Here is a 24011-nt window from a genome sequence, read left to right as displayed (position 1 = left end):
AGACGCATCAGGGTTTTAGTCTTCTTTTAGCCCTGATTAATCTTCACGTTTCAGGTGTGGAAAGTGGAGAGCTGGAGAACCAGCCCTTGGGAGATGAAGATGAAGATGAAGAAGAGGCCATGAAGACTGAGGACTCCCAAGAAGACAAGTCGGAGGTCCTGCCGGATAGGAGCTCTGAGTCCACAGTGCACACTGTCCCCGAGCTCCTGGAAGACAGACTGCAGGTATTCCCACAGTATAACACAGTTACTGTGTCAAAATCATTCACATGCTTTTTAAAGTACTAATTTGGAAACATAAAGTACAGTTATGTCACACCAGCCGTAATATTTACTTTGGACAAAATAAATGGAGCAACACAGGCTTTCACAGTCTTGCTGCTACAATTAACTAACCCAAAAATTCACTGCACGTGTGTTTTCTTTTTAGGGAGATTTGGTGTTGTCTGGGTTCATTATATTGAATTAAAAAATCCACTTAAAACTGTTCATCAATATTTTCTTAAGTTTCTATCTGAGCATTATTATTTGTTGAAGGAAGACTGATCATGAATTTTAATCAGCAGAGTCAACAGTGCTTTCTCACGTGCATTCTGGCTTTCGGTGTACTGTGTGTCTGATGAGCGCTTGGAAGTAATCGGCCAGTTTATATTGTAGCAGTCGCCCTTTCCCCACGTGACACTCGTGTGACAGGGCTGCTGTCTGCTCCAGAGGAGAGCCGAGAGAGGTGCTGGTTAAATAATGTTGCCCTGCTGACGGGGCACGCAGACAGGCGGGCAGAAATCAGAGTTCTGGGTCTGTATTTTGGGATTAGCCCTCCTTGCATTAGACGGAAGCATGGAGAGTTCATTCTCCACACACTGCCATTTCTTCATGAGTTTTGTTAACATGACCTCTGAAATAAACACGTTGCCACTGGTGCTGACTGTAACCCCGACGGCTGTTGTAGACCGAGGTGAGGGACCCCGAGGAGCTGAGGAAACAGCTGGAACAGCAGCTGGACGCCTGGCAGAAACTGCCTCCTGGAACCCAGGACGAGGTAAATTTTTGTTTTTTTTGGTAAATGCAGGTTCTGAAGGAACAATATAATGAGACATTTATATTTTTTTATATACCAGAAAAATGTTGAGTTACGTGGAAGTGCATTTAAAACCAAGAACAGGAGTCTTTTCTTTTACCCAAAGGGTTGTGGGGGTGTGGAACAAGCTGCCCAGCCTTGTGGTTGAAGCCGATAGCCTGGCTTCTCTCAAGAAAGGGCTGGATGAGATCCTTGGTTCGGTTAGCTTACTATCCCCACCTGGGCTGGGTTCTGGGGTGAGCGAGTGCTGATGCCGTGTTTTCCCTGGGCCTGTGTTCACCGCAGGAGCGCGCCGCGGCGGAGATGTGGCAGCAGTATCAGGTGTTGACCTCCCCCCTGTCCCAGCAGCTGTGCGAGCAGCTGCGCCTCATCCTGGAGCCCACGAGGGCCGCCAAGCTCAAGTGAGATCTCGCCTGTCAAACAGAATCGTTTCTGGAGTGCTTTTAGAATGGACCAATGTCTAATATTGTCAGCTTTGTTTAGTAAAAATAATTCCTTACACTTATATAGCGCTTTTCTGGACACTCCACTCAAAGCGCTTTACAGGTAATGGGGATCCCCTCCATCAGCAATAGTGTGCAGCCCCACCTGGATGATACGACGGCAGCCATAGTGCACCAGTACACTCCCCACATACCAGCTATCAGTGGGGAGGAGAACAGAGTAATGAAGCCAGTTCAGAGATGGGGATTATTAGGAGGCCATGATTGGTAAACGCCAGTAGATAATTTGGCCAGCACACCGGGATAACACCCCTACTCTTTTTGAGAAACACCCTGGGATTTTTAATGACCACAGAGTCAGGACCTCGTTTTTACATCTCATCTGAAGGACAGCGCCTTTTTACAGTTCCCGTCACTATACTGGGGCATTAGAGCCTACACAGACCCCACTAACACCTCTTCCAGCAGCAACCTTAGTTTTTCCCAGGAGGTCTCCCATCCAGGTACTGACCAGGCTCACACTGCTGAGCTTCAGTGGGCTGCTAGTGGTGAGCTGCGCAGTGATAGTATTTTTATGGTTATTTTATAGTATTTTTGCAGTTGCCGTGCGTAATAGTGGGTTATCACTTTATTTATTGTTTCTTTTTTTGCTCGACATAGGGGAGATTTCCGTACGGGGAAGCGATTGAACATGCGCAAAGTTATTCCGTACATTGCCAGTCAGTTCCGGAAGGATAAAATCTGGCTGAGGAGGACCAAGCCCAGCAAAAGGGAATACCAGATTTGCTTGGCCATTGATGACTCTTCAAGTATGATAGATAACCATACGAAACAGGTACGGGGCTCATGACACAGTGAATTTCTTTTTCTTTACAGTTTCCATTTTCAGATGTATTTCTATAGTTTATAGACTCGAAAGCATATAGAAAGTTACATTTTTGCAAAGTAATGCTATGAAGATCCTTGCTAAGCCATAGAAAGTCAATTGCAAGTTGGAATATAGTGCATTTGGATGTGTAGTGTGTGTTATATTTTGTCACGGATTGTCCTTGAGAATTTTTTCTGTTGGAAAGCGCTGGTTCCTGTGTGCAGAAAGAGACCAGAGCTCAGTTTTCCGAAGTGGTGCTCGGGATAGAGGCTGATGCTGTCCGGTGGGAGCAGTGCTGCAGCCCTGTATAAGTACTGTTGTTTGCTGTTTTGCAGCTGGCGTTCGAGTCCCTCTCGGTGATCGGGAATGCTCTCACTCTCCTCGAAGTCGGACAGGTGTCTGTGTGCAGGTGGGCTGTGCAGTTCCATAGGAACAGGTCACTTTCTGCTTGATGCAAAAGAACACGGTTAATTTATCTGAATTGATTGGATCTTGCTGATGGTGGCATGGTTGTACACTGGTTAGCATCGCTGCCCTGGGTTCAGTACCAGACCTGGTTTGCTGTCCGTGTGGAGTTTGTATGTTCTGACCTTGTCCATGTGGGTTTCCTCCCATACTCCAAAAACACAGTGGTAGGTTAATTGGCTTCTGGGGAAAGTGGCCTAGGGTGTTGAGTGTGTGCGAGTCTGAGTCTTCCCTGTGATGGATTGGCGACCCCATCCAGGTTGTACCCTGCCTTGCGCCCGTAGCTGGCTGGGGTGGGCTCCAGCTCCCCTGCCACCCTGAACTGGAAGAAGTGCTTAGAACACGGATGGATCATGGAGTCGAGAATGGAGTTGATACAGTGTCAAGACTAGGGTGCACCACTGTGATTAGAGCTGTGTATTTCCATACCTCAGCACTGTGTCTCGTCAAGCTGGACAAGTGTGCAAAGGGGTGAACTGCTCAAGTTTTTTATAGCACAGGAAGAGGAGATATGCCCCCCCTTCGAGCTTCCTCTGAATGCTACCACCCACAAAGGGCTGTGTTCAGGTCAAGCTGCTCGCAACATACAAATCTGAGGAACTATGTTGCTCTTGCAGTAAGCCATGAAATGTCTGGCCATCGGTTTAATGTTGGTTTTTCCAATCCTCCTGTAGTTTTGGAGAGACCGTACAGCTGTTGCACCCATTCCATGAACAGTTCAATGATCAGTCTGGAGCCCGAATACTGAGACTCTGCAAATTTGAGCAGAAGAAGACAAGAATAGCCCAGGTAAGTACAGCAGATCCTCTCCCGAACAATTTGTGATCTCGCCTGTAGCAGCTAGATACTCTCATTACTTTACACATTGCTTTTAAATGACATTTCTCGTTTCTGCTTGTGTCTTATATAAATGACATGAGATTGATGCTATACTGGGAGTAAGGGTGTATTTTAGAATTGATAAAATTGCCTTCAGTTCGGATTGTGTTTATAAAAGGTGCCTCCATCCCTTCCTTCCCAAACTGCTGGTGTTACATCACATTGAGTGCACACTATTGTGCTCACCCTGTCAAAGAAGTGAAGAGCCATCGTCTGTTAGCATTCCGTTTTTTCAATATTTCCTGTAGGTGGACATACCATTTAGAATTAATATAATTTTTTGAGCTGACACCATTGAAAACTGAACAACAATATTTGAATTGTATAAGCCCTCTGTTAAAAAAAAATCTCCTAAAATCACCATCTACTAAAAACCTTCCAGCACTTTTTCTGATAAGGTCCATGTAAACTTTGTTGCTTGTTTCCATTTCTTCAGTTCTTGGAAACCTCAGCCAACATGTTTGTTTCAGCACGGCAACAATCCCAAAACAGCAGCAACTCAGGTGAGTGGTTATACATTTATAAATTATATATAAATATTATATATTTATTGTGCAATACAACTTTTTAGTGTACTGTTCTGTTCTGGTTTGTTCTTTGTGTGTTCTGGACTGTGAGTAACTCTTCGTAGTGTACTTCTCACTGTACTGATTGTATTGTATGTGTTGTATTATTATTGTATCATTCATTACACTGTGGCTGTGTTGTCTGTGTTAAGCTGCTGTTGCACTGCAATTTCCCTCACGGGATCAATAAAGTATCTATCTATCTTATGCAAAGTACCTTTCAGTGTGGTTAGGATGAGCCCAGCTTATAAAACAACACAGGGTTGGGATGCTTAAAGCACTTCCACATTCAAAACACAGGGCTGATTTGTAGATGGTGCCCAGTGTTATTTTGCCTTTAGAAAATCCCAGGTGCTTACTGTCACATTCTGATTGTTTTATTACCTTGATGGTAAAATTACAGATCTGTATAGTAATGTAAATACATAAGAAAAGCTACATTTTTCTGTTAGAAACGGATAGTGTTAATTCATAGATGAGATCCTTAGATCACTTACTATTTGCTCTTAAAAGTACCCTACTCAGCTACACAACAATGGCTTGTTCCAGACACCCACAACCTTTTGTGTTACCTGCTTGTTCTCAGCGTTTACTATAATTCCCACTTCTGTTTTCTGGTTCATATTTCACAGTACATCTTAAAAAATCACAGTATGATTGTCAGCTCCATTAAGGGCTTTCAGCACTTCAGCCAAGTTTGTCTGGATTTGCTCACCCAGAAGGAGGATGTGCCTACAGTTACACTCCTGACTGTTACCTCTCACATCTGCATGACGGTGCATTATTTATAATAATAATAATTCCTTCCACTTATATAACACTTTTCTGGACACTCCACTCAAAACGCTTTACAGGTATTGGGGATCCCCTCCACCACCACCAATGTGCAGCCCCACCTGACAGCAGCCATAGTGCGCCAGAACACTCCCCACACACCAGCTCTCAGTGGGGTGGAGAGCGGAGTGATGAAGCCAGTTCAGAGAAGGGGATTATTAGGAGGCCATGATTGGTAAACGCCAATGGGAAATTTGGCCAGGACACCAGGGTAACACCCCTACTCTTTTTAAGAAAAACGCATTTTCACAGTATAGAGTCCCCGTCACTATACTGGGGCATTAGGGCCCACACAGGCCGCAGGGTGAGCACCCCCTGCTGGCCCCTCTAACACCTCTTCCAGCAGCAACCTTAGTTTTTCCCAGGAGGTCTCCCGTCCAGGTACTGACCAGGCTCACACCTGCTGAGCTTCAGTGTGTCGCCAGCTGTGAGTTTCAGGGTGATATGGCTGCTGTTTCGTGCCTGTTGGCTTAATTGTGCTTTTCGCGAGCTGAAAAGCGTCTTGAGATGGAGACTGTGACTCGTCCCGCAGAGACGGCCCAGTTGCTGCTGATCGTGTCGGACGGAAGGGGCCTATTCCTTGAGGGGAAGGAGCGGGTGATGGCCGCGGTGCAGGCGGCTCGCACTGCCAACGTCTTTGTGATTTTCGTGGTGCTCGACAATCCCAACTCCAGGGTAAGCGCCGCTGCACTGCGAATGTGACAGAATGAGATTCAGCTGACTTCAGATCTCTATCCCTACGACATCATGTGGGCAGGGAAGCAGTTCTGTTTTTCACAGAATTCAGTATAGTGAAAATAAGAGTGGCCAGGTTTTGTATTGCAGATATTTTCAGTATATTGTGAGAAATGCTGTGAATGACACCGTTTTCTAATTTACCGTTTACTGTCTGTTAAGAAAAAAAAAAATTTCATGTAGTAGAACCTTCGCTGGTTCTCTGTGAAATATTGTGGGGGAAAATAATATTTAAGTGTTATTTTATTCCACGAGGACAACTTAACTAGTTGTGTCACAGGAACTGGTATGAAAAGACAAGAGAAAATGTTTCAGCTGTGGAGCCTTCTGTCAAGTATTAAAATGTGCTGCCTTATTCTTATTTAACCAATGTTTACTTGTCTGAATGATGTGAACGCTGTCTTTATTAAAGAAGGCTTTAATACATTGCTTTGTGGCAGAACACAAACATACTTCAGTTCTCTGCCATGAAGGGAGATGGGTTTTTCAGTGGGTTAACTCATCATGGGTCTTGCTTGTCCCTGCAATGGCCTTTCCTTCCACCCTCGCTCCAGCTGCCCAAGGATGGCGACACTCACTGCTGTTTGTGTCCTGCAGGACTCGGTACTGGATATTAAAGTACCCATCTTCAAAGGCCCAGGAGAAATGCCCGAGATCCGCTCCTACATGGAGGAGTTTCCTTTCCCTTTCTACATCATCCTCCGAGATGTGAATGCGCTCCCAGAGACGCTGAGCGATGCCCTGCGGCAGTGGTTCGAGTTGGTCACCACCACAGATCAGTAGTCTCTTCATAAACCGTGTGGGCCTTCTGTGCATCTGGGCAGCTGCTCTCCTTCAGAAGCAAAGTCCTGGTACATCTGCTGCTTATGTGCCTTTTGAGGTGTTCACGAACAAGCTCAACTTCTTTTCACTACTGCCGATCTTCTGCCTTTTCACTTTCCTTCAAATGCATCGGAAAGGCAGATGCATCAATCTGGGCGTCGTTACAATTTAAGCTCTTCCCAGGGGATTTGAAAAACGCGATTCCCACAACAATGCAATTGTCACTATTCCCCACACAGCAAAATTTAGTATTTTCTTTAACAGTAAGATATTTGTGAATCAGGTTACATAGTACTAGAAAGCAAGTGCCTTGTCACCTCAAAGGTGTGTTGTTCCTTACAGTGCAACAATAAGTTCAATAAAGGCAAAACATGATATAAAAAAATCTGCACGTCTGAAGGAACAGGAACATGATCTGCGTTTGTGAGACTATTGTACAGAAATGCAATGTATTACCTCTATTGTATGTGTTTTGCAAATAATGGAAGTGCAAATAGATAATGTATTAATGCAGTCTGCATTAGCAGCAGTTATATTCATGTTGGTAATCAGCATTACTGTTGGTAATGCAGAATGTGAAACCAGATGGGGTTAAAATGCACAAGAGGTTGCTCTTCAATTCTGATGGGAAAATGTCACTGTTTACCTTAATCAAATTGCAATGCTGTGCCTTCATTTATTTCCACGCAAGAGTAATGTGAAATAACTTGGATTTTCTGTTGCTGTTTAATAATGAACGTTTAATTTGCCTTGAATAATGATAGCAGTAATTACCAAAGCACCTAAGAGAGGTTACCAAATGAGCAGAATTCATACTTTAACCAGATCAACATTTATTTTCAAAATACAGTAACTGTAGTGCTGGATATCATTATTCAAAACCTAATTTAAAAGGTTGAACTATGTTTTGTCATTTTTTTTATTATGCAAACTGTATATTGCTCAGGTCAGCAGGAGAATAGCAAGGTGACATTGCAATACCGTGAGCACACTAACCATTAGTGTGTACCCTTATCAAAGACTGCTTCATAGCATGCTTTATGGGACAAAACATTCGTCAAGATTATAATAAAATATTTCAATGAGCTGCCTTGTCATTGCTGTTGTGAACTGGTTTCCTGTTATTTGTTTTCATAAGCGACGGTTGAATTTACTGGAAGAGTAAATTGCGAGACTGCTTTTATGGCTACCCAAGAATCAATAGGGCAACATAAAATGCCGTATCTGCACATGGATTTACAGAATAGAAATTGTTAATACAACAGCAGTGTTTATCACTGCACTATTGTGCCATGCAGCCTAAACACATTTCTGTCTAAATGAATGTCAGCGGTTTTAAAGGAGCAGCTGAGAAGACCAGAAAAAAACCACGTAGAAACACAAAACAAGAGAGACCATAGAGGAAAAAATGAGAAGAAACTGCAGGAGACCGCCTCCTTCAAGAGACCCGAATCTCTAATATGATCACTAAGGACTAAGGAGTAAATCTAAAGTTCTCACTGTTCAGTGATGTGCTGTTCTGAAAAGGAAAATACGTTCCTGTTTTTTTAGAGCACATTCTAGAGAGAAATGTAGTTCTAAGCAGGACTTTCTCTCAGATAAAACATGGGTTACTTTCCTTTCCTTCTTTCCGTTGAGCAAGGGGCTCAAAGCAGGATACACCTTGGGCAGGACGCCAGTCCATCGCAGGAGACACACACACTCACACCTAGGGCTAATTTTCCAAGAAACCAATTAAACTACTAGTATGTTTTTGGACTGTGGGAAGAAACCGAGAAAACCCGGAATAAACCCCCGTGAACATGTGGAGAACATACAGACTCAACACAGATAGCACCCCTGGTCCAGAATTGAACCCAGGGCCTCAGCGGAGTATAGCACATCTTTTCTTTTCCAGTTTCTCGCTGTTCTCCATCCATCTTTCACCGGCACGATATCTAGTCCTTGCTTTCATTTTGGAATTACTAGAGCTCCACATCTTATATACTGCTCCACAAACAAAAGACGCCATTACAAACACGGCAAATTTCAGTCCTACATCATCGAGTGAACTCAGAAACTCGAGACAGAATGTCTCTTTCTAAGAAACCTCCTGAATTTAAAATAAAATGACAGTGTCCAAGATGGAGGTTATGTGAATCAAAGGAACACGTAAAGGTTTATTCCATGCTGAAAAGAAAGCAGACGCAATGTTTTGGCTGTGGATCCATCTTCGGGTGTGTCCTATGGAATCAAACGTTATGTTTTAGAATACTGTAACGCAACGGGGGCTCTGGTGGGCGCCCTTGCCGCATCTGGTCGGCCCCATCCCGACTGAGGCTCGAACCCGGGACTTCCGCATCTCTCTGCAGCGACCCAGCACCGTGAGCTAAAGAGAGATCTCTTTCCAGCCCAGTAGCTGTAGTCCTGCTATCATAGGGAAGGGCGGTGACGTCACCTGCTCTGGTACGCCGGCTCTTACACAGTACCTGACGGCCGTAAGCGTTACACTCTCCCCCGCTTAAATCGCCGTCCCCGGCGAAGGGCTATCCCATCCCACTTCTGACACCAATGTAACGCAACGGGGGCTCAGGCGGGCGCCCTTGCCGCATCTGGTCGGCCCCATCCCGACTGAGGCTCGAACCCGGGACTTCCGCGTCTCTCTGCAGCGACCCAGCCCCGTGAGCTAAAGAGAGATCTCTCTTTAGCTCACGGGGCTAGGTCGCTGCAGAGAGACGCGGAAGTCCCGGGTTCGAGCCCCGGACGGTGTGGGGCCGACCTGATGCGGCAAGGGCGCCCGCCGGAGCCCCCGTTGCGTTACATTGGTGTCAGAAGCGGGGTGGGATAGCCCTTCGCCGGGGACGGCGATTTAAGCGGGGGAGAGTGTAACGCTTACGGCCGTCAGGTACTGTGTAAGAGCCGGCGTACCAGAGCAGGTGACGTCACCGCCCTTCCCTATGATAGCAGGACTACAGCTACTGGGCTGGAAAGAGATCTCTCTTTAGCTCACGGGGCTAGGTCGCTGCAGAGAGACGCGGAAGTCCCGGGTTCGAGCCCCGGACAGTGTGGGGCCGACCTGATGCGGCAAGGGCGCCCGCCTGGGCCCCCGTTGCGTTACATTGGTGTCAGAAGCGGGGTGGGATAGCCCTTCGCCGGGGACGGCGATTTAAGCGGGGGAGAGTGTAACGCTTACGGCCGTCAGGTACTGTGTAAGAGCCGGCGTACCAGAGCAGGTGACGTCACCGCCCTTCCCTATGATAGCAGGACTACAGCTACTGGGCTGGAGAGAGATCTCTCTTTAGCTCACGGTGCTGGGTCGCTGCAGAGAGACGCGGAAGTCCCGGGTTCGAGCCTCAGTCGGGATGGGGCCGACCAGATGCGGCAAGGGCGCCCACCAGAGCCCCCGTTGCGTTACATTGGTGTCAGAAGTGGGATGGGATAGCCCTTCGCCGGGGACGGCGATTTAAGCGGGGGAGAGTGTAACGCTTACGGCCGTCAGGTACTGTGTAAGAGCCGGCGTACCAGAGCAGGTGACGTCACCGCCCTTCCCTATGATAGCAGGACTACAGCTACTGGGCTGGAGAGAGATCTCTCTTTAGCTCACGGTGCTGGGTCGCTGCAGAGAGACGCGGAAGTCCCGGGTTCGAGCCTCAGTCGGGATGGGGCCGACCAGATGCGGCAAGGGCGCCCACCAGAGCCCCCGTTGCGTTACAATACAAATACAATCCCAGTTTTTGGGCTGCATAATTTTAGTTCACCTTTGAGGTCACTCCCGCCCGGTGATAGGAAGATGGAGATTGTTCAATGTCTGCTAGTCTGGGCGCCGGTAGGTGGCGCTACAAAGGGAGCCGCTCAGTCAGTTTCCCTTCCCTCCACAGCAGAGCGCTGTCGCCAACCTTTTTTTTGTGCGCATTTCTATGGTAGCTCGAATATCACGTGTTTTCCTAACTCGAGTTTGTGTAATGTGTGTTGTTAGGATATGTCATTGGAGAAAACTTGCAAAAGTAGTTGAAGGAAAAAAAAAGAGATTATCGATCTACATGGCAACTTCACGACTGCCTCCAACAGCACTCAATCTGAAGCAGGTGAATAATGAATGACGCGGTGAAAGTATCCGTAAGCGGTTTGGCAAGGTCACAGTAATTTGCCAGCGAGATTGCTTTTAAAAATAAAATTGTAGTCAGGACATGTCAATCTTTTTCTCCATGCAACAGAAAGACTGTATTGCGAATCTGTGTTCTTTCCGATGAAATGTTCTGAGTTGGCGAGGATAAAATCATTAGGTTTTGCTAGTTTACCGTTTGATTGGAGGCTTGGCTTTATGCTTTTACTCCCGAGAACCCCCAGAGCGCACTTCTACCTGAACCTCACTGCTCAGTGGGGATGCTGGCGACTGCAGCGGTTTGTCCTGTCCTGTTAAGTCGTGTTCAATGTCTCAGTTCATACAGAGGCAGAAGGTGCTCGGTCTGTACAGGAGCATGCTGAGGACTATCCGGAGGGTCCCTGACGCATCGGACCGACAGTGTCTTAAGAGCTGGGCGAGAGAGGAGTTTCAGAGGAACAAAGGTGCGACGGACCAGGTGCGGACTCGTCTCCTCAGTAATTACAGACATGCTTTAAGATGTCTCTTCAGACGGCGGCCGTTCAGTGATCTTAGCTTAATCATTTTTGCTCGATGAGGACAGAGATTCGACGTAGTTCGCATGGTAGATGTTTTTGGTATCGGCTCGCAGTTTTCCGACGTATATATTATTCCTCTGACTTCTTGTATGCCCTGTCGCCGATAATTGCTGCTGATCACGAAGGACATCTTCATTAAAGAGGCAGAAGTGAACAGAACATCTTTGAAAAAATAAACCCGTGAGAACCGCCAGCGTGGTTTTTCATATCCTGTCGAGGCTGATATACATGACACCGGGGGGGGAAAGCATTTACAGAAAACCGTAAACGGGTATCACCCAGTAAACCTTCATGGTAATGTTCACACCCACACCAAACAAACCCACAAAGCGTTTTCTGTTTAGCAGTAAAAAAGGAGACTTGTTGCTCAGAGTAGTTTCCCGAACAAAGATAAAGGGAATCCAGCTACATGCAAATATCTCTTTGGGACTCACATGAAAGACTCGGAGAGATTTCATTCCCTTAAAGCATGGCCGGTTCCGTGTGACAGGATGAGATTTTGAAGCAGAGGCATTATTAAAGAATTTACTTTGCTGAACACTTCCACCCCAATGTGATTTTTCTTTCAGCAGATAAAACAGTGCAGCACTTACAACCTCATAGCTAAATAGCACAAGACAAATATAATTATTCTATTGACGCTGTACTGTACAGACGCACAGGTTTTGTGTTTCCGTGGTGCTGAATTCTACAACTCTTCTTGGTCTTCTCCAGGATGCGATTCGAATGATGATTACACAAGGGAACATGCACCTCCAGGACCTCCAGAAGACACTCCAGCTGGCTGGAAGCTAGCAGCGCTGAGAAACTCTGGGACTGGGACACTTTTTTTGACAGACTGTTGGAGCGTCTTTGTGGCTTTGTTGACTGATTTATTTATTATGGTTTGGTTCAAACAGAGGAAGAAATGGGACATTCCAGTCTGCTTCGCTGTGCAGTTTGTTGTAATCAGCTCTTTCAAAAGAGAGTAGTGTAGTTTATCGCCATATGTACACGTACAGTGGAATTCTCAATCACACTGATCTCTCCGGACATACACTGTACAACAGACAACAACACACAATGTAGGCGATAGGAACAATAAATATGTATTAGTCAGACCACAAAATTGGTAGACTATGTAAGAAGTACATAAGTGCAAAAAATTGAAATACTCAGTTCTACATTTAGATAGATTATTAAAGAATGTTTGAAACTGGGTGGCATGGTGACAAAGGGGTTAGCATAGCTCCCTCATAGTGCCTGACACCCTGGGTTCAGTTCCTGGTCCCATATGTGTGGAGTTTGTATGTTCTCCCCATGCTTGTGTGGGTTTCTTCCCATAGTCCAGACAATTAAAAAAAAAAACTGAAGTCCATCTTTAATGTTTCTAATAAATGCATAATTAACAACAATTGGATATTTTAAATCACATTAATGGTAATCACTTGGCTTTAATTGCAGTAATTTTCCAGTTCGTATATGGCGCAAGGATACATGGCCACACTGTTCAACCATGCCTCTCCACGTTCGTCTCTCCTTGCTGCTTGAATGGATATTCGTCCGCTTCATTCTCCTGTCCAGCCTTTCACGCAACGAGACCCAGTACTGGCTCCATGCCTCTCTTGGCTTTGTGGGGGTTGTAGAAGAAACCCTTTTCTCCACAGACCAGATACAGAGTGTGACCCGCAGAGATGCTGACTGGCTGTAGCTTCAGTCACGGGTGGAGAAGACAGGACAAGCAGGGCGAGCAGAGAGCTTGTTCGGGACATCTGTAAGACCTCTCCAGACCTGCCAGCTTGCAGTGGCATCAGTAAAAGATCAGTGAGGGGTTTGCTGTCCCTCCAGCCAGTGTTAGTTCTCCTATTAGATACTGTGGGGCTTGGTGAATCATTAATTCTTCACATGCAATTTAGCTCCATCTGTTTTCTAGTGCTATTCTGCTTTTGCATATGTCAAGTCAAAGTCAGCAGCCACAGGTTTCTTCACCCATACTGGAACCAGCAGCTGGGCAACGCTAAGGTTCAGTTAACTTTGCCTGGAGAAACAGATTATACTATATGTATCTTACTGTACAAGCAATTCCTTTTAGATTTCTGAAGTCAAGAGCAAGCAGTTACTATTAATTTAATTCCATCCCTATAAGGCAACAAAGCTGCTCACTCTGCCTTTATGAGCCTGTTTAGTCTACTATGCTTTGTGAAGAGCTACTTGCTGTAAAAGTCGTTTCCATAATTTAGTCACAGTTTCACTTAATAGCCAGCAGCCATATCCCTCTGCAACTCACAACTGTCAGCCCACTGAAGCTCAGTGAAAAGCACTTTGAGTGGAGTGTCCAGAAAAGCGCTATATAAGTGCAAGCAATTATTAATTAATTATTATTAATGACACGATCATCTTGAAAGGTTTTCCTTGTAAGGAAACGACATTTGAAACCGTATCCTTATCACCGTGTGAATGAGGAAAAAAACATTTCAATGGGCATGTCAAAAACAAATCCCTTGATTAATGAAATGCAACATTTATTTATACAAAATGTGGTTAGTTTTTTTAACATGGTAACACATAATTGTAAAATTGAGATATGATCTTCCTTTTAAAGATACAGTGTTGAAATGTGAAAGTAAGCTTATATCTGTATTTCACAGTTTTTCATACTTGTATTAAAAACACATTTCCCCTTGTATTATACGGTATGAGCAGTCTGTAAACTCCACAAGAGACGAGGGAATACCTAAGGGTTTCACCTATATAGAGGATGTACCAGTTTATTCCAGTATTTACAGTTTCACATGCCTCAGAATACCTTTTTTCTAAAAGTTCTGTAGATATTTTAGGATTGAAATTGGGTAACAGCAGGTAGGTTAATTCCAGATGGATACGGAGTAAAGCAGTAGTTAAACAGTGGAATGTTAAAAACATCTAGCAATTAACATTTTTGTTACATTTCAAAATGCAAATTGAACTGAGAGAGGTAAAAAAATCTGAGAGAGATTCCAGTAGACAATAGAAATGATGCTCCATTTTATAAAAAAAAACTCATTTAAAAAAAAGGCAGGAGGAAGTGTTCTAACACTAATGCAACCTGCTTTTCAAACGCAGTTCATTATCATTATGAAGGGAAAGCTACATGCAGGAACCTCATATTAAGTTTATTTTTGACACTTGTTTTAGTGTCAATGGCTGTTTTCGACAAACTATTCTCCAATACATCGGTTTGGTTTTACATTCACACGAGAAGACTACCGGGTGGAAAACGAGGAAGAGGGCACATCGTCTCAGAGTCGGTTTTCCTGGAATGAGCTTTTGATGTGCCGAAGGCAACCAGCAGGTAAAAATTGTATTTGAACAAAGAATGGGTGCGGTTTTTTTTTTGATGTGTTGCCTTTCTTCTGATGGGAGTTGCCAGCGGATGTTTGATGCCACGTGTCGAAAGTCAGGGAGCGCGCTACCCTTGCCAGCCCTCGTACTCGCCCTCTTTCTGCGCCTTCGCCCTCAGCTGGCGCAGCTCGTCTTCCAGGCTGCCGATGCGGTCCAGCAGGGCCTCTCGGTCCTGCCAGGCTCTCCGGTCAGCCTGGGAGCGGGCCTCCTCGATCTTCCTTTCGTACCACCTCTCCATCTGCGTGGAGACGGCCTCGAAGAAGTACTGCGTGATTTCAAGCGCGTGCCGGGTCTCCTGGGACTGGCCGACGGAGGGCGCCTGGGTGCGGCCTGCCTGGGCTTTTGGCGCGTCGGGCCTCGCCTTGCCGAGAGGGGTTTTCTTCCCATGTCTTCCCCTCTCCTTGCTTTTCTCCTTGTCCCTGTCCCTGTCCGGCCTGCCGCAGCGCCGCTCGGTGGCCGGAGAAAGGCTGCTCGACCTGCGGAGGCGGCTGTCCGAGACCCGCGGGTTCGCCCCCCTGGCTTGGCACTCCGGCGGCTCCGGCTCGTGCAGTTCCAGCGGCGGCCTCTTGGGGGCAGCAGAGGCCGGGGCCCGCTCCTTGGGCCTCACGACCTGAGGAGATCCCGGCTGGGCTGCGCCAGAGAACTCGGGAACATTTTGCTTGTCACCTACACACATAACACACACAAAACTGCTGATAAATGTGGAATTACATGAAAGTCTATTAGTGCATAATGTCAAGACGAGTCTAGATTTGTTTTACTATTAACAAATGTTGTGGTGTTGGTTACACTCTGCTCTCCTCCCCACTGATAGCTGGTGTGTGGCGAGTGTTCTGGCGCACTATGGCTGCCGCCGCATTATCCAGGTGGGGCTGCACACTGGTGGTGGTGGAGGGGATCCCCATTACCTGTAAAGGGCTTTGAGTGGAGTGTCCAGACTTATGTTTCATAAAGCTCTAGTTAAACAGGAATACATTGATACAACCTGTCATGTATAATAACGCAAAACTCTAATATAATCACTCCAAGATTTATGCTTCAGTACTGCCGCCACATTCAATATTTAAGAATTGTGGGGAAAAAATATGAGTCTTAAACACACGAGTCTTTAAAACAGGCAATGAGCTTAAAAATCCTCCTTTCAATGTATTTCCTTTTGCTAAAAATGATCAAATGTTTGCTGAAAATGTTTAGCAGTGGTACAGGAAATTCAGAACTGAATTCATTAATTTGATATTTCCGTCAATATACTCAGAAAAAGTGCTTGATTAATACTATTAATGAAGACTAATTATTTGGTATCTGCACGATAAAACGTCGTTTATTATTAGAAAAGTACGGTACCTGGAGAGCTGTCTTGCTGAACCACAAAGTACTGTTTCCCTGAGGTCTCTTCTGCTGCTGGGCCCACGCTGGCTGTGTGTCCGGGGGCTGGGGCTCCCCCTGTGACGCTCTCCTGCGTGGCAGGCTGGCTCTCCGGATCGGCCCCGCCGGCCGACGCGGGCGGGCTGAGCTTTGCGTTCCTGGAGTCTCCGGAAATACGCACCTCCATGTTCTGAATCTTCGACAAGCACCAGTTTTTAAGTTCGTTTACCACGGATGCCTGCTCGAAAGAAAAAAAAAAGCTGTTCGGTCTCCATCCATCCATTTTCTAACCGCTTTATCCAGTACAGGGTTGTTCCAGATAAAAAGGCTCAGTTCTTTTAGCCCGTTAGTATAGGACAATCATTTAAATCTTAAATGTATCTAGTTGATGTGTGCAACAATGTAACAGAGGCTGTTTCAAATTGTAGAAGAATTTGGAAAAGTCAAAGGTAAGAAACTCTGAAGTTGAGTACTGGACAACTGTTGGACCATATTTCCTTCAAGTGCTGAATTTTCTGCCTTTTGCTCATTTGTTGCCATTAGCCACCAAATGCACTAGATGACTGATGTCATTTCCTATGAAAGATTAACATTATACATAATATTTCTTTATTCCTTTATTCCTTCCCATTCATCTTTCTTCTTGGGGGGCCAACCTCCTCAGCCTGTGACCAGGCCCTCAGCCCGGCAGCTGGAGCCACGTTGCTTTCCAGTACAGTTCATGATTGAATTCCTGAGTGCTGTTATTCCCCGTGAAACACATTCACATGCTCTCAGCTGCAGTCTACCATCGCCAGAAATGTCTTACGTTCCTATACAAAACAGCCAAGGGACCAGGCCATCACGGCTCTCGCGATCTCGTTTTGCGACACGCGCACATCTGAACATCTCGAACAAAGTGCGCTGAAATCCGCGGGCCCGCCGGTGCCGCTCGCTGTCCGTTACCTGTTTCTTCTCCCCCTCCAGGCGCTCCAGTGCCGCCCTCTGGTCGATGCGGTGCAGACACTCCGTCCTCTCCGCCGAGATCCTTTCTCCCGTCATTTTTTCCAACACCTTCATCTGGGAAAAGAAGACGCGGCAAAATCTTTTCCTTCAGCTTTATTTCTCTCTGAGCTCGAGACGGAGCTGTAAGAAGTTTTTTTTTTACTCCGCCGCCATGGCAAGGTGATTTTCCCATCCAGTGGTGTTTGTGTAAGGCTGTGCCTCCCAGTCCAGGACCTGGGACACCCGTTTGTTTTCTGTTCCAGCCCAGCCCTCAGTTACACACTCAGACCCTTCACCGACTTACTCATCAGCATTTGCATTTGAACTGCTGGTTCTCAACTTTTAAACATGTAGGAGCTTCACCCGTTGTGACTTGTAAGTGAAATTAAAACCCAAACTTGTGACTGGTAACCAGATGCAAATATTCCATTGAAGCAACTTCTTAGATCAATTAAGGGATCAATGATCTTATGAAGGTACAATGAAATGAACACCAGCAGCTGTGTGGGTCACCGGGACCACTGATGTAAGGTGTCTGCCTTTTCTTTGAATTTGAGTCTTGTCAGATCGCATTCTGTGTATAGGATGATGTGTATAGGACGAAGTACTAACCTAGAATCTACAATATGTAGTACATGGATCCACATCATGGGTCTTGGTCTATATAAACTGTGAGGAATTAGCATTCCAATTCATACCTAAAATCCAATTAAAGTCGAGATGTTTATGTATAAATAACGGCACTGTTTATTATAAAATACTAGGAGCAGACTAACTAACACCAGACTGGTAGACCCACAGTAAGCCCTTATCAGCAGGGCCACTGTTGTGCGAGTATTAATTCTGAACACTAGTGGATGAGGGGAACCCTGTGGAAATTCTCTACGGGACACCAGGAGTCCCCAGAGCCCTGGCTGAAAACCTCAAGTGTACCTGATGCTTGTTCTTGGAATCCAGTTGCCCAAGTTTGCTGTTCATCTGGTCCTGCACCGTCTGGATCTCAGACTTCATCTCCTCTTTGGTAGCTTCCAGCTGGTTCTCCAGTTTGTTAATGAGGGGCTCACAGCGACAGCCGTTTATTGGCGCCTGCAGAAGGAAAGAGAAGACTTTTAAGCCTTCGTGGTCCACACAGGAACACGCCAATCTATTTCTGGTTTAATCATTAACGGTGAGGAATTAAAATATAACAGTTTCAAACAATGAAGAAACTAAAGATTCAATTAAAGTACAGAATATATCAGGTGGATAAAAATGGTCACCTTTGGGGTCAAGTAAAGAGGGTCCCTATTATAAGTTACATTCCTAAGTATTGCTAAGTACAGGAAAATGACTTATAAAGGGGAATAAATATCCATAAGAAATAATTTAATAAGAGATAATTCCATATACAGTTTATACACATGTATTTACATAATGTACCTACAGTATAACCCTTAAAAATATTCAACAGAAATACATAAGACAAGTACTGTATGTTATTACTGTTTGTATTTTATTTACCATTTCTGATGTGCTTTATCATGTCTTTTTTCACAGCAAGACTCCCACTTACACGTTGCCTCTTGCTAATAGCACTTAACTTTGCACCAACACTTGATGTCCCAGCCATGGTTAAAGAGCCACACAAATGTATTAGGAATATAGGTGTGTGCTCGTGATGCATTCCCTTCAAAACGTCCAGACAGTAAGGAGGTCAACACAAAGGACTGAGGTTTGACGTCACACCGCACCACAAGGCCTGCAGCCCAGACTACACAAAAGTCGCCCGGCTGCCTTCTGGAGCCCCAAATCTGTGCAGTGCAGGTGTGTAACAAATTTAGTTTCCTTAATTAATTGACCTAAGATAAACTGACGTCCCATCCAGGGCGTACCTTGCCTTGTGTCAGTAGCTTGCCGGGACAGGCTCCAGCTCTCTCACAGCCCTGAACTGGAAGAAGCCGTTTGAATTTGGATGGAAATTTAACTGGTGTTGTATAAGCAAAAGTTGAATATTGGGGTGACTTATAATGGGGACCCTCTGTATATGGCAAACCCAGAAACCGTCTACACATGCGCTTCTTGCACAGAGCACCTGCTTGATCAGGTTCATGCGCACCTGCATGATCTTGCCGTTCTCGTCCCGGTAGAGAGTGTACAGCTGGTAGGCCTTGTAGCTGTGAGGAAGAGGAGGCTGCGGAGCTGCAGGTGAAGAGCTGTGCAGCTTGCTTCTCTTCTTGCCACTGCCCTCGCGGCGCTGGGTGTCTCTCTTCGACAGGGGATCCGACAGTGAGGGCTGCAGGAGACACAACCAGCAGAGGAGGACTCCAGCAGAGCACCAGAGAGCTACCGGGCCACTGCCAAACTACAGCACGTGAGAAACTGAGAGCAGGTCTGATGCAAACCTTTGTAGCAGGCAGAGCATGAAGAACAGGAACTGGAAATAAAGAAAACTAAAGTGGTTAAAGACAAAGATACTGCATTACGGACAGAATTCCAAACACATCTGTTGCGTATTTCAAAGGTAAGCAGGTCTAATCCATGTCCCAAGTGACGAAAGATCACAGAAGCCCAGCAGAGCTTTTATTGGCAAAGACCCCCTTTCTGGTTCCAGCGCTGGTATACTGTACCTTTTCCTTGTTCTTTTTTTTCCGGTCTTTCTTGGAAGAGATTTTCCTCTGGTTCTCCCCCCCTCTTTGGGGTGGCTGGTCACTGCTGGGCGTATCGTCTGCCACAGACACACTCCCCTGTTCAAAGGCACAGGACGCTGAAGGGGTCAGCACGGAGGATGCGGACCTGCATGGAGCTCGCTTGATATTAACGAGGTCAGCATAAAAGAAGCACCACCATTGAGAGGAACGAACTTCACACAGCAGCCACACTGAGTTCATTCAAATGTAATAAGACGATGGATTAAGGTTTAGTTTCCCAAAATGTTTTTTTCTTAAATTATAACAAGGGGATGTATTTTTATTAATAGGAATACTTGTAGAGTATAAGGAATATTAGCATTACTTCTATATAACAGTAAAAATTAAACTGGACATTGTAGTACATTAAGAGACCTGTTGCAGGGCTTTTTATAACAGTGCTGAACTGTCAATGGACTTCAGCAATTCTCCGTGGTCCTGTGAAAGCTCAAGGTTACACTTCAGCTGAAGGTCACATACGTATTTGTTTGGAAGTAGATGCGTATGTTTTCATCAGACAACCCCTTTTAAACGAGGGCTCAAAATACACTCTTGCAGATATATGCTTACCCTCAACTGCTTGGTAAAATCAATTTTATGTCAAAAGTGTGTTTAAACTTTAGGTTTAAACTTTACTAGTCTGTTCTGAAGAAGGCTGACTTCACTTGCCTTGCTCGGCAGCATTTCGTCTCTAGGGACGGACTGTGCCCGTCGTTCTTCTTTTAACTTGTCTCTTCTCTTCCTCACACTCCTCCCACGATTAAAGCTTTGGACCTGTCCACGAGAGCAAACTGTCAGCTGGCAAGAGTTGTCTGGTCGGACACCTCTGGTTCTGTTTCGATCGGGGTTGAATGGTGGGGTTCGGTCACCATAAGATCAGAACATGCCAGACAACTCATCTGTCTAATGCCACCCATCCAAATAGCCTTCCTGAAGTACAGGACAAGAGCCAGGAAAGAAAAGGCCTGACTCCTGTCTGGTCAGTTATACAGTATACACGCTGCTCATTCCTAGGCCAATACTTTTGAATACTGAGCACATTTTCCTAGATTATTTTTCTATTCGGTTCTTTGGGGTCTCATCAGATACTCAGATGTTTACAGTACGTCAAAGCTGTTTGTCTGGCCTGTTCCTTCTTGTACTGGCTCTACTGTTTAATTGTAAAACCACTGGAATAACAGTAACGCACTGAGTGCAGCTGTGGGTTTTAGCACCAGTCCTGGATTGACAAACTGAAACAGAAACACAGATAGACTTTATTATAAAATCACTTCAACGTTTTCCATTTTTACAGAAAAACAGAGAACCCCAACTCCTTTGGGTAACAGATTGAAATGAAAGTTGTAACTACTCTAAAACTGCACAGAATCAGATATACTGTCTGCAAAAGAGCCTTGAGAATAATGGAACATGCTACCTATCCATGTTGTTGAAAGAAGCCAGTACTCTGGTTTAATCAAAAAACAGCTGGATGAGATTCCTGCAACAAGTAGCTACCAAGTATCACATGGACTATATGGGCCCAAAGGCTCGTTTGTAAGCATTCCTACATAGTCTGTTGTCTGAGAGAGTGACCCCCAACTGACCTGAGGAGCTTTGGCCAAGAGGAGAGCTACTTCAGGGTTATTATATTCTCTGGCCTGATCCAGCGCAGTCTGACCTGCCTGCATACAGGAAAACATCGACACCAGTGTGGGAAGAGAAGACAGCTTTCAAACTTTATAATATGCACCATTCCCCTCAATTTATAGACCTGGCTGTTATAAACTGTTCATACTGTTTGATAAAACAATACATAGCATAACAGAAAAGCAATAACAAAAACATTGTTAAAAAAGTAATGCAAATGTTCAACATTTACCATAATGACAAATTCCAAGATTAAAATAATGATATCTACAGGTTTCATAAATTTATCAAATGTATTCTCTAACAAAATAGAAATTCCCTTCCAAGAAGTCAACAAATCTTCATTAAAAACTGAAAAGAAACAAAACGTAATTAATCATTTCTATTCTTATATAGTGCCTTTCATTCTGAGCATTCTCAAGGCATAACTCGGATCACTGAAGTCCAGAGTGCTGACCATTACAGCCACTCAATGTTCCCTTTTCAAGCTTATTTTATTCTTTTCCTCTCCTCTGCACCTGGAGGTTACACAGTTTCACTATAATAATCTACACTCCGGTATATCCGGTTTTACGGATTTCCTCTCAGTTATTATACAACCCTGTTTGTATAGTCTGTGTAAAAACCTGCGAAAGTGAACAGACTTAAGTTTTAAAATCATATGATTACAGAGGTTTTTGTTTTCATTCAAGCCCAATTCACAGAATTAATATTTTGTGAAACTAAAGAAGCAGACACTTTTAGCAGTGCTTTTTTTGATTAAACATTAGCTAAGGTAAGTAAGATTTATGCTAATGACAAATCATCACAAGATAAAAAGCAGTCACTGCAGTTAGTATCATAAGGCTTAAGGACGCACCTTCAAAACATTCTTTTATGGCACCAGTGGAATATCACATGAACCCTTCATATTAAAAATTTATTGTATATAATTTTCTATAGCTTTGTTAAACCTCTTACTTGTATGTAGAAAAAAAACATATGAGCTAGATCAACATGTCATTTTTCCAGAAAAATACTAAAAGTAGTTAAGTAATACTAATTTTGTGTCGCTGTTAGTTTTGAATTGCGAATCGTGTGACAACGTAAGAGGCAGCAGCTTACATTGTTCAGAATGGTACAGTCAGCCCCTGCTTCCAGGAGATGCCTTACAGTTTTTTTATGATTTAGACAAGCAGCAAGATGAAGTGGAGTGTCCCCTGCCTGTTGAAAGATAGACAATTTGATCTTCGGTTAACAACATGCAAAAATAATGGAATTATTAGCTATGAGAGTAAGATCAGGAAAGAACTGACAAAAGTGGTCTAAATATTCAATCATTCCCATTTGATATCCTGCCGTTCCATCAAGACCATCACTTCTTTTCTTCAGATCATAAAATGAAGGTCCTGTTTTAGCGTACAGATTTCAAATTACATGTAGCGGAACAGCTATTGGAATTTGAATTATCCATAGACACTGCGTGCAACGCAGAACTGTTCATCGCAAAATGGTCTTTTGCGATGTGCTGGCCACTTGCTGAAAAGCAGAAGGGAACTCTCCAGATATGAAAGGCGTCGCAAACACGGTATAAACGCCATGTGTCCAGCGTGTGCACTGACCTGATTCTTGTCATTCACAGAACAGAAAGCACTCAGGAGAATTCGGATTATGGCCACGTGATTGTAGCGGGCAGCAACATGCAAACTTGTATCACCTGCCTGAAACACATTGAATAATTTAGATCATCACTCCAGTTCTCACAATTACTGTACATTATTATTAATTCATAATAACGATTACATCCTGGAAGTGTTAGCACAGACGTGGGTCTCGCAAATTGATTCCATTCAGTAGCAATGCAGTATAATTAAATATGTAGTTCAGGTGGGCAGCTGCGTCAGCATGCGTAGGCTGCAAAGGAACAAGTACAGGTTTATTCCATGCTGGAAAGAGAAGGAAAGAAAACACAAGGTTTCGGCTGTGGAGCCTTCTTCAGGTCACACCCTTTCAGCATGGAATGAACCTTTACATACAGTAATTCAATATGGACGTATTCAGCATTTAAAAGGAATTTTTAATTTATGGAAAACGCATCCAGCAACCACATTCCAACAGCAATCTTGTGGAACAGAATAAGGATGAAAAATGAAAGCAATTGATACAGTAAGTGTACGCCTCGAGGATAAGCCAGTCTGATAAAAGCAGCTTCCTAGGGGAATGAATCTCAATCAATCAAACAGATGTCTCATGTTAAACGAATGTGTCATGTTTTCTGCTGCCCTGAAATGTCATTTTATATACTGTAAGAGACGCCCCTAAGTGTGTCAGCGCTCAAGGCAGTCAGATTCCTGGGAGCCAGCAGGTCCGGACCTGCAGGGAGGTTAGGTGCTGGTGGTGGAAGATGGCAACAGCTGAAGGGCTCAGGTCCCTCTTGGTCCGACACACCTCCTGATTGTTACAATAGCTACACAGGGCAAATCTCAAAGCTCCGAAGACTGAAAAACTCACAGCCATAAAGGCTGTTTAGAATGAACAAACTGTTCCTGTAATATCCGGGCGGCAGGGCAGCGCAGTGCTTAGCATTGCTGCCCCGCAGCGCTGGGGTCCCAATTTTCAATTCCTGGGGTGCTGTGTGCGTCAAATTTGAACGCTCTCCCCATGTTCGCGTGGGTTTCCT

The 24011-nt window shown here is 44.8% G+C and overlaps 3 protein-coding genes and 1 pseudogene across 4 annotated transcripts in view; 2 read left to right on the top strand and 2 right to left on the bottom strand.

Annotated features, from left to right (window-relative positions):
- Positions 1–7774, top strand: part of mdn1 (midasin AAA ATPase 1) — an 81758-nt gene extending 73984 nt beyond the window's left edge. Inside the window, exons 94-102 of the mRNA XM_088906114.1 lie at positions 55–224; positions 949–1038; positions 1363–1478; positions 2181–2355; positions 2724–2797; positions 3528–3642; positions 4169–4235; positions 5665–5807; positions 6465–7774. Coding sequence (XP_088762240.1) covers positions 55–224; positions 949–1038; positions 1363–1478; positions 2181–2355; positions 2724–2797; positions 3528–3642; positions 4169–4235; positions 5665–5807; positions 6465–6650 — 1136 coding nt within the window. The 3' untranslated portion in view covers positions 6651–7774. The remainder of the gene's footprint in view (positions 1–54; positions 225–948; positions 1039–1362; positions 1479–2180; positions 2356–2723; positions 2798–3527; positions 3643–4168; positions 4236–5664; positions 5808–6464) is intronic.
- Positions 7775–10600: 2826 nt separating this feature from the next.
- On the top strand, positions 10601–12742 carry lyrm2 (LYR motif containing 2). The gene is made up of 3 exons (XM_088939855.1): positions 10601–10753; positions 11108–11248; positions 12063–12742. Exons 1-3 carry the CDS (start codon positions 10631–10633, stop codon positions 12141–12143), a joined length of 345 nt encoding a protein of 114 aa, XP_088795981.1. The 5' UTR covers positions 10601–10630; the 3' UTR covers positions 12144–12742.
- On the bottom strand, positions 12736–13180 carry LOC148840154 (insulin pseudogene; annotated as a pseudogene).
- Positions 13181–13835: 655 nt separating this feature from the next.
- The window catches only part of ankrd6b (ankyrin repeat domain 6b), a 57926-nt gene continuing 47750 nt past the window's right edge, over positions 13836–24011 (bottom strand). For both annotated transcript variants that reach the window (XM_088931833.1, XM_088931840.1), the window contains 10 exons: positions 22954–23052; positions 22457–22555; positions 21310–21387; positions 20393–20497; positions 19664–19780; positions 19153–19329; positions 17991–18143; positions 17019–17132; positions 16053–16311; positions 13836–15374 (listed from right to left, as the gene is read on the bottom strand). In XM_088931833.1, the coding sequence (XP_088787959.1) occupies positions 14776–15374; positions 16053–16311; positions 17019–17132; positions 17991–18143; positions 19153–19329; positions 19664–19780; positions 20393–20497; positions 21310–21387; positions 22457–22555; positions 22954–23052 (1800 nt within the window). In that variant the 3' untranslated portion in view covers positions 13836–14775. The remainder of the gene's footprint in view (positions 15375–16052; positions 16312–17018; positions 17133–17990; positions 18144–19152; positions 19330–19663; positions 19781–20392; positions 20498–21309; positions 21388–22456; positions 22556–22953; positions 23053–24011) is intronic.

Source organism: Atractosteus spatula, chromosome 2, assembly GCF_055471065.1.
Source record: "Atractosteus spatula isolate fAtrSpa1 chromosome 2, fAtrSpa1.hap1, whole genome shotgun sequence".
In the NCBI taxonomy this organism is placed as follows: Eukaryota; Metazoa; Chordata; class Actinopteri; order Semionotiformes; family Lepisosteidae; genus Atractosteus; species Atractosteus spatula.
This window is presented reverse-complemented; position numbering and strand designations above follow the sequence as displayed.

Excerpts from the sequence above, each read along its gene's own strand:
- lyrm2 (XM_088939855.1), top strand. The coding sequence starts at position 10,631 with ATGTGTGTTGTTAGGATATGTCATTGGAGAAAACTTGCAAAAGTAGTT. Across the intron at positions 10,754-11,107 it reads CAGCACTCAATCTGAAGCAG|TTCATACAGAGGCAGAAGGT; the intron begins GTGAATAATGAA and ends TCAATGTCTCAG. Across the intron at positions 11,249-12,062 it reads ACAAAGGTGCGACGGACCAG|GATGCGATTCGAATGATGAT; the intron begins GTGCGGACTCGT and ends GGTCTTCTCCAG.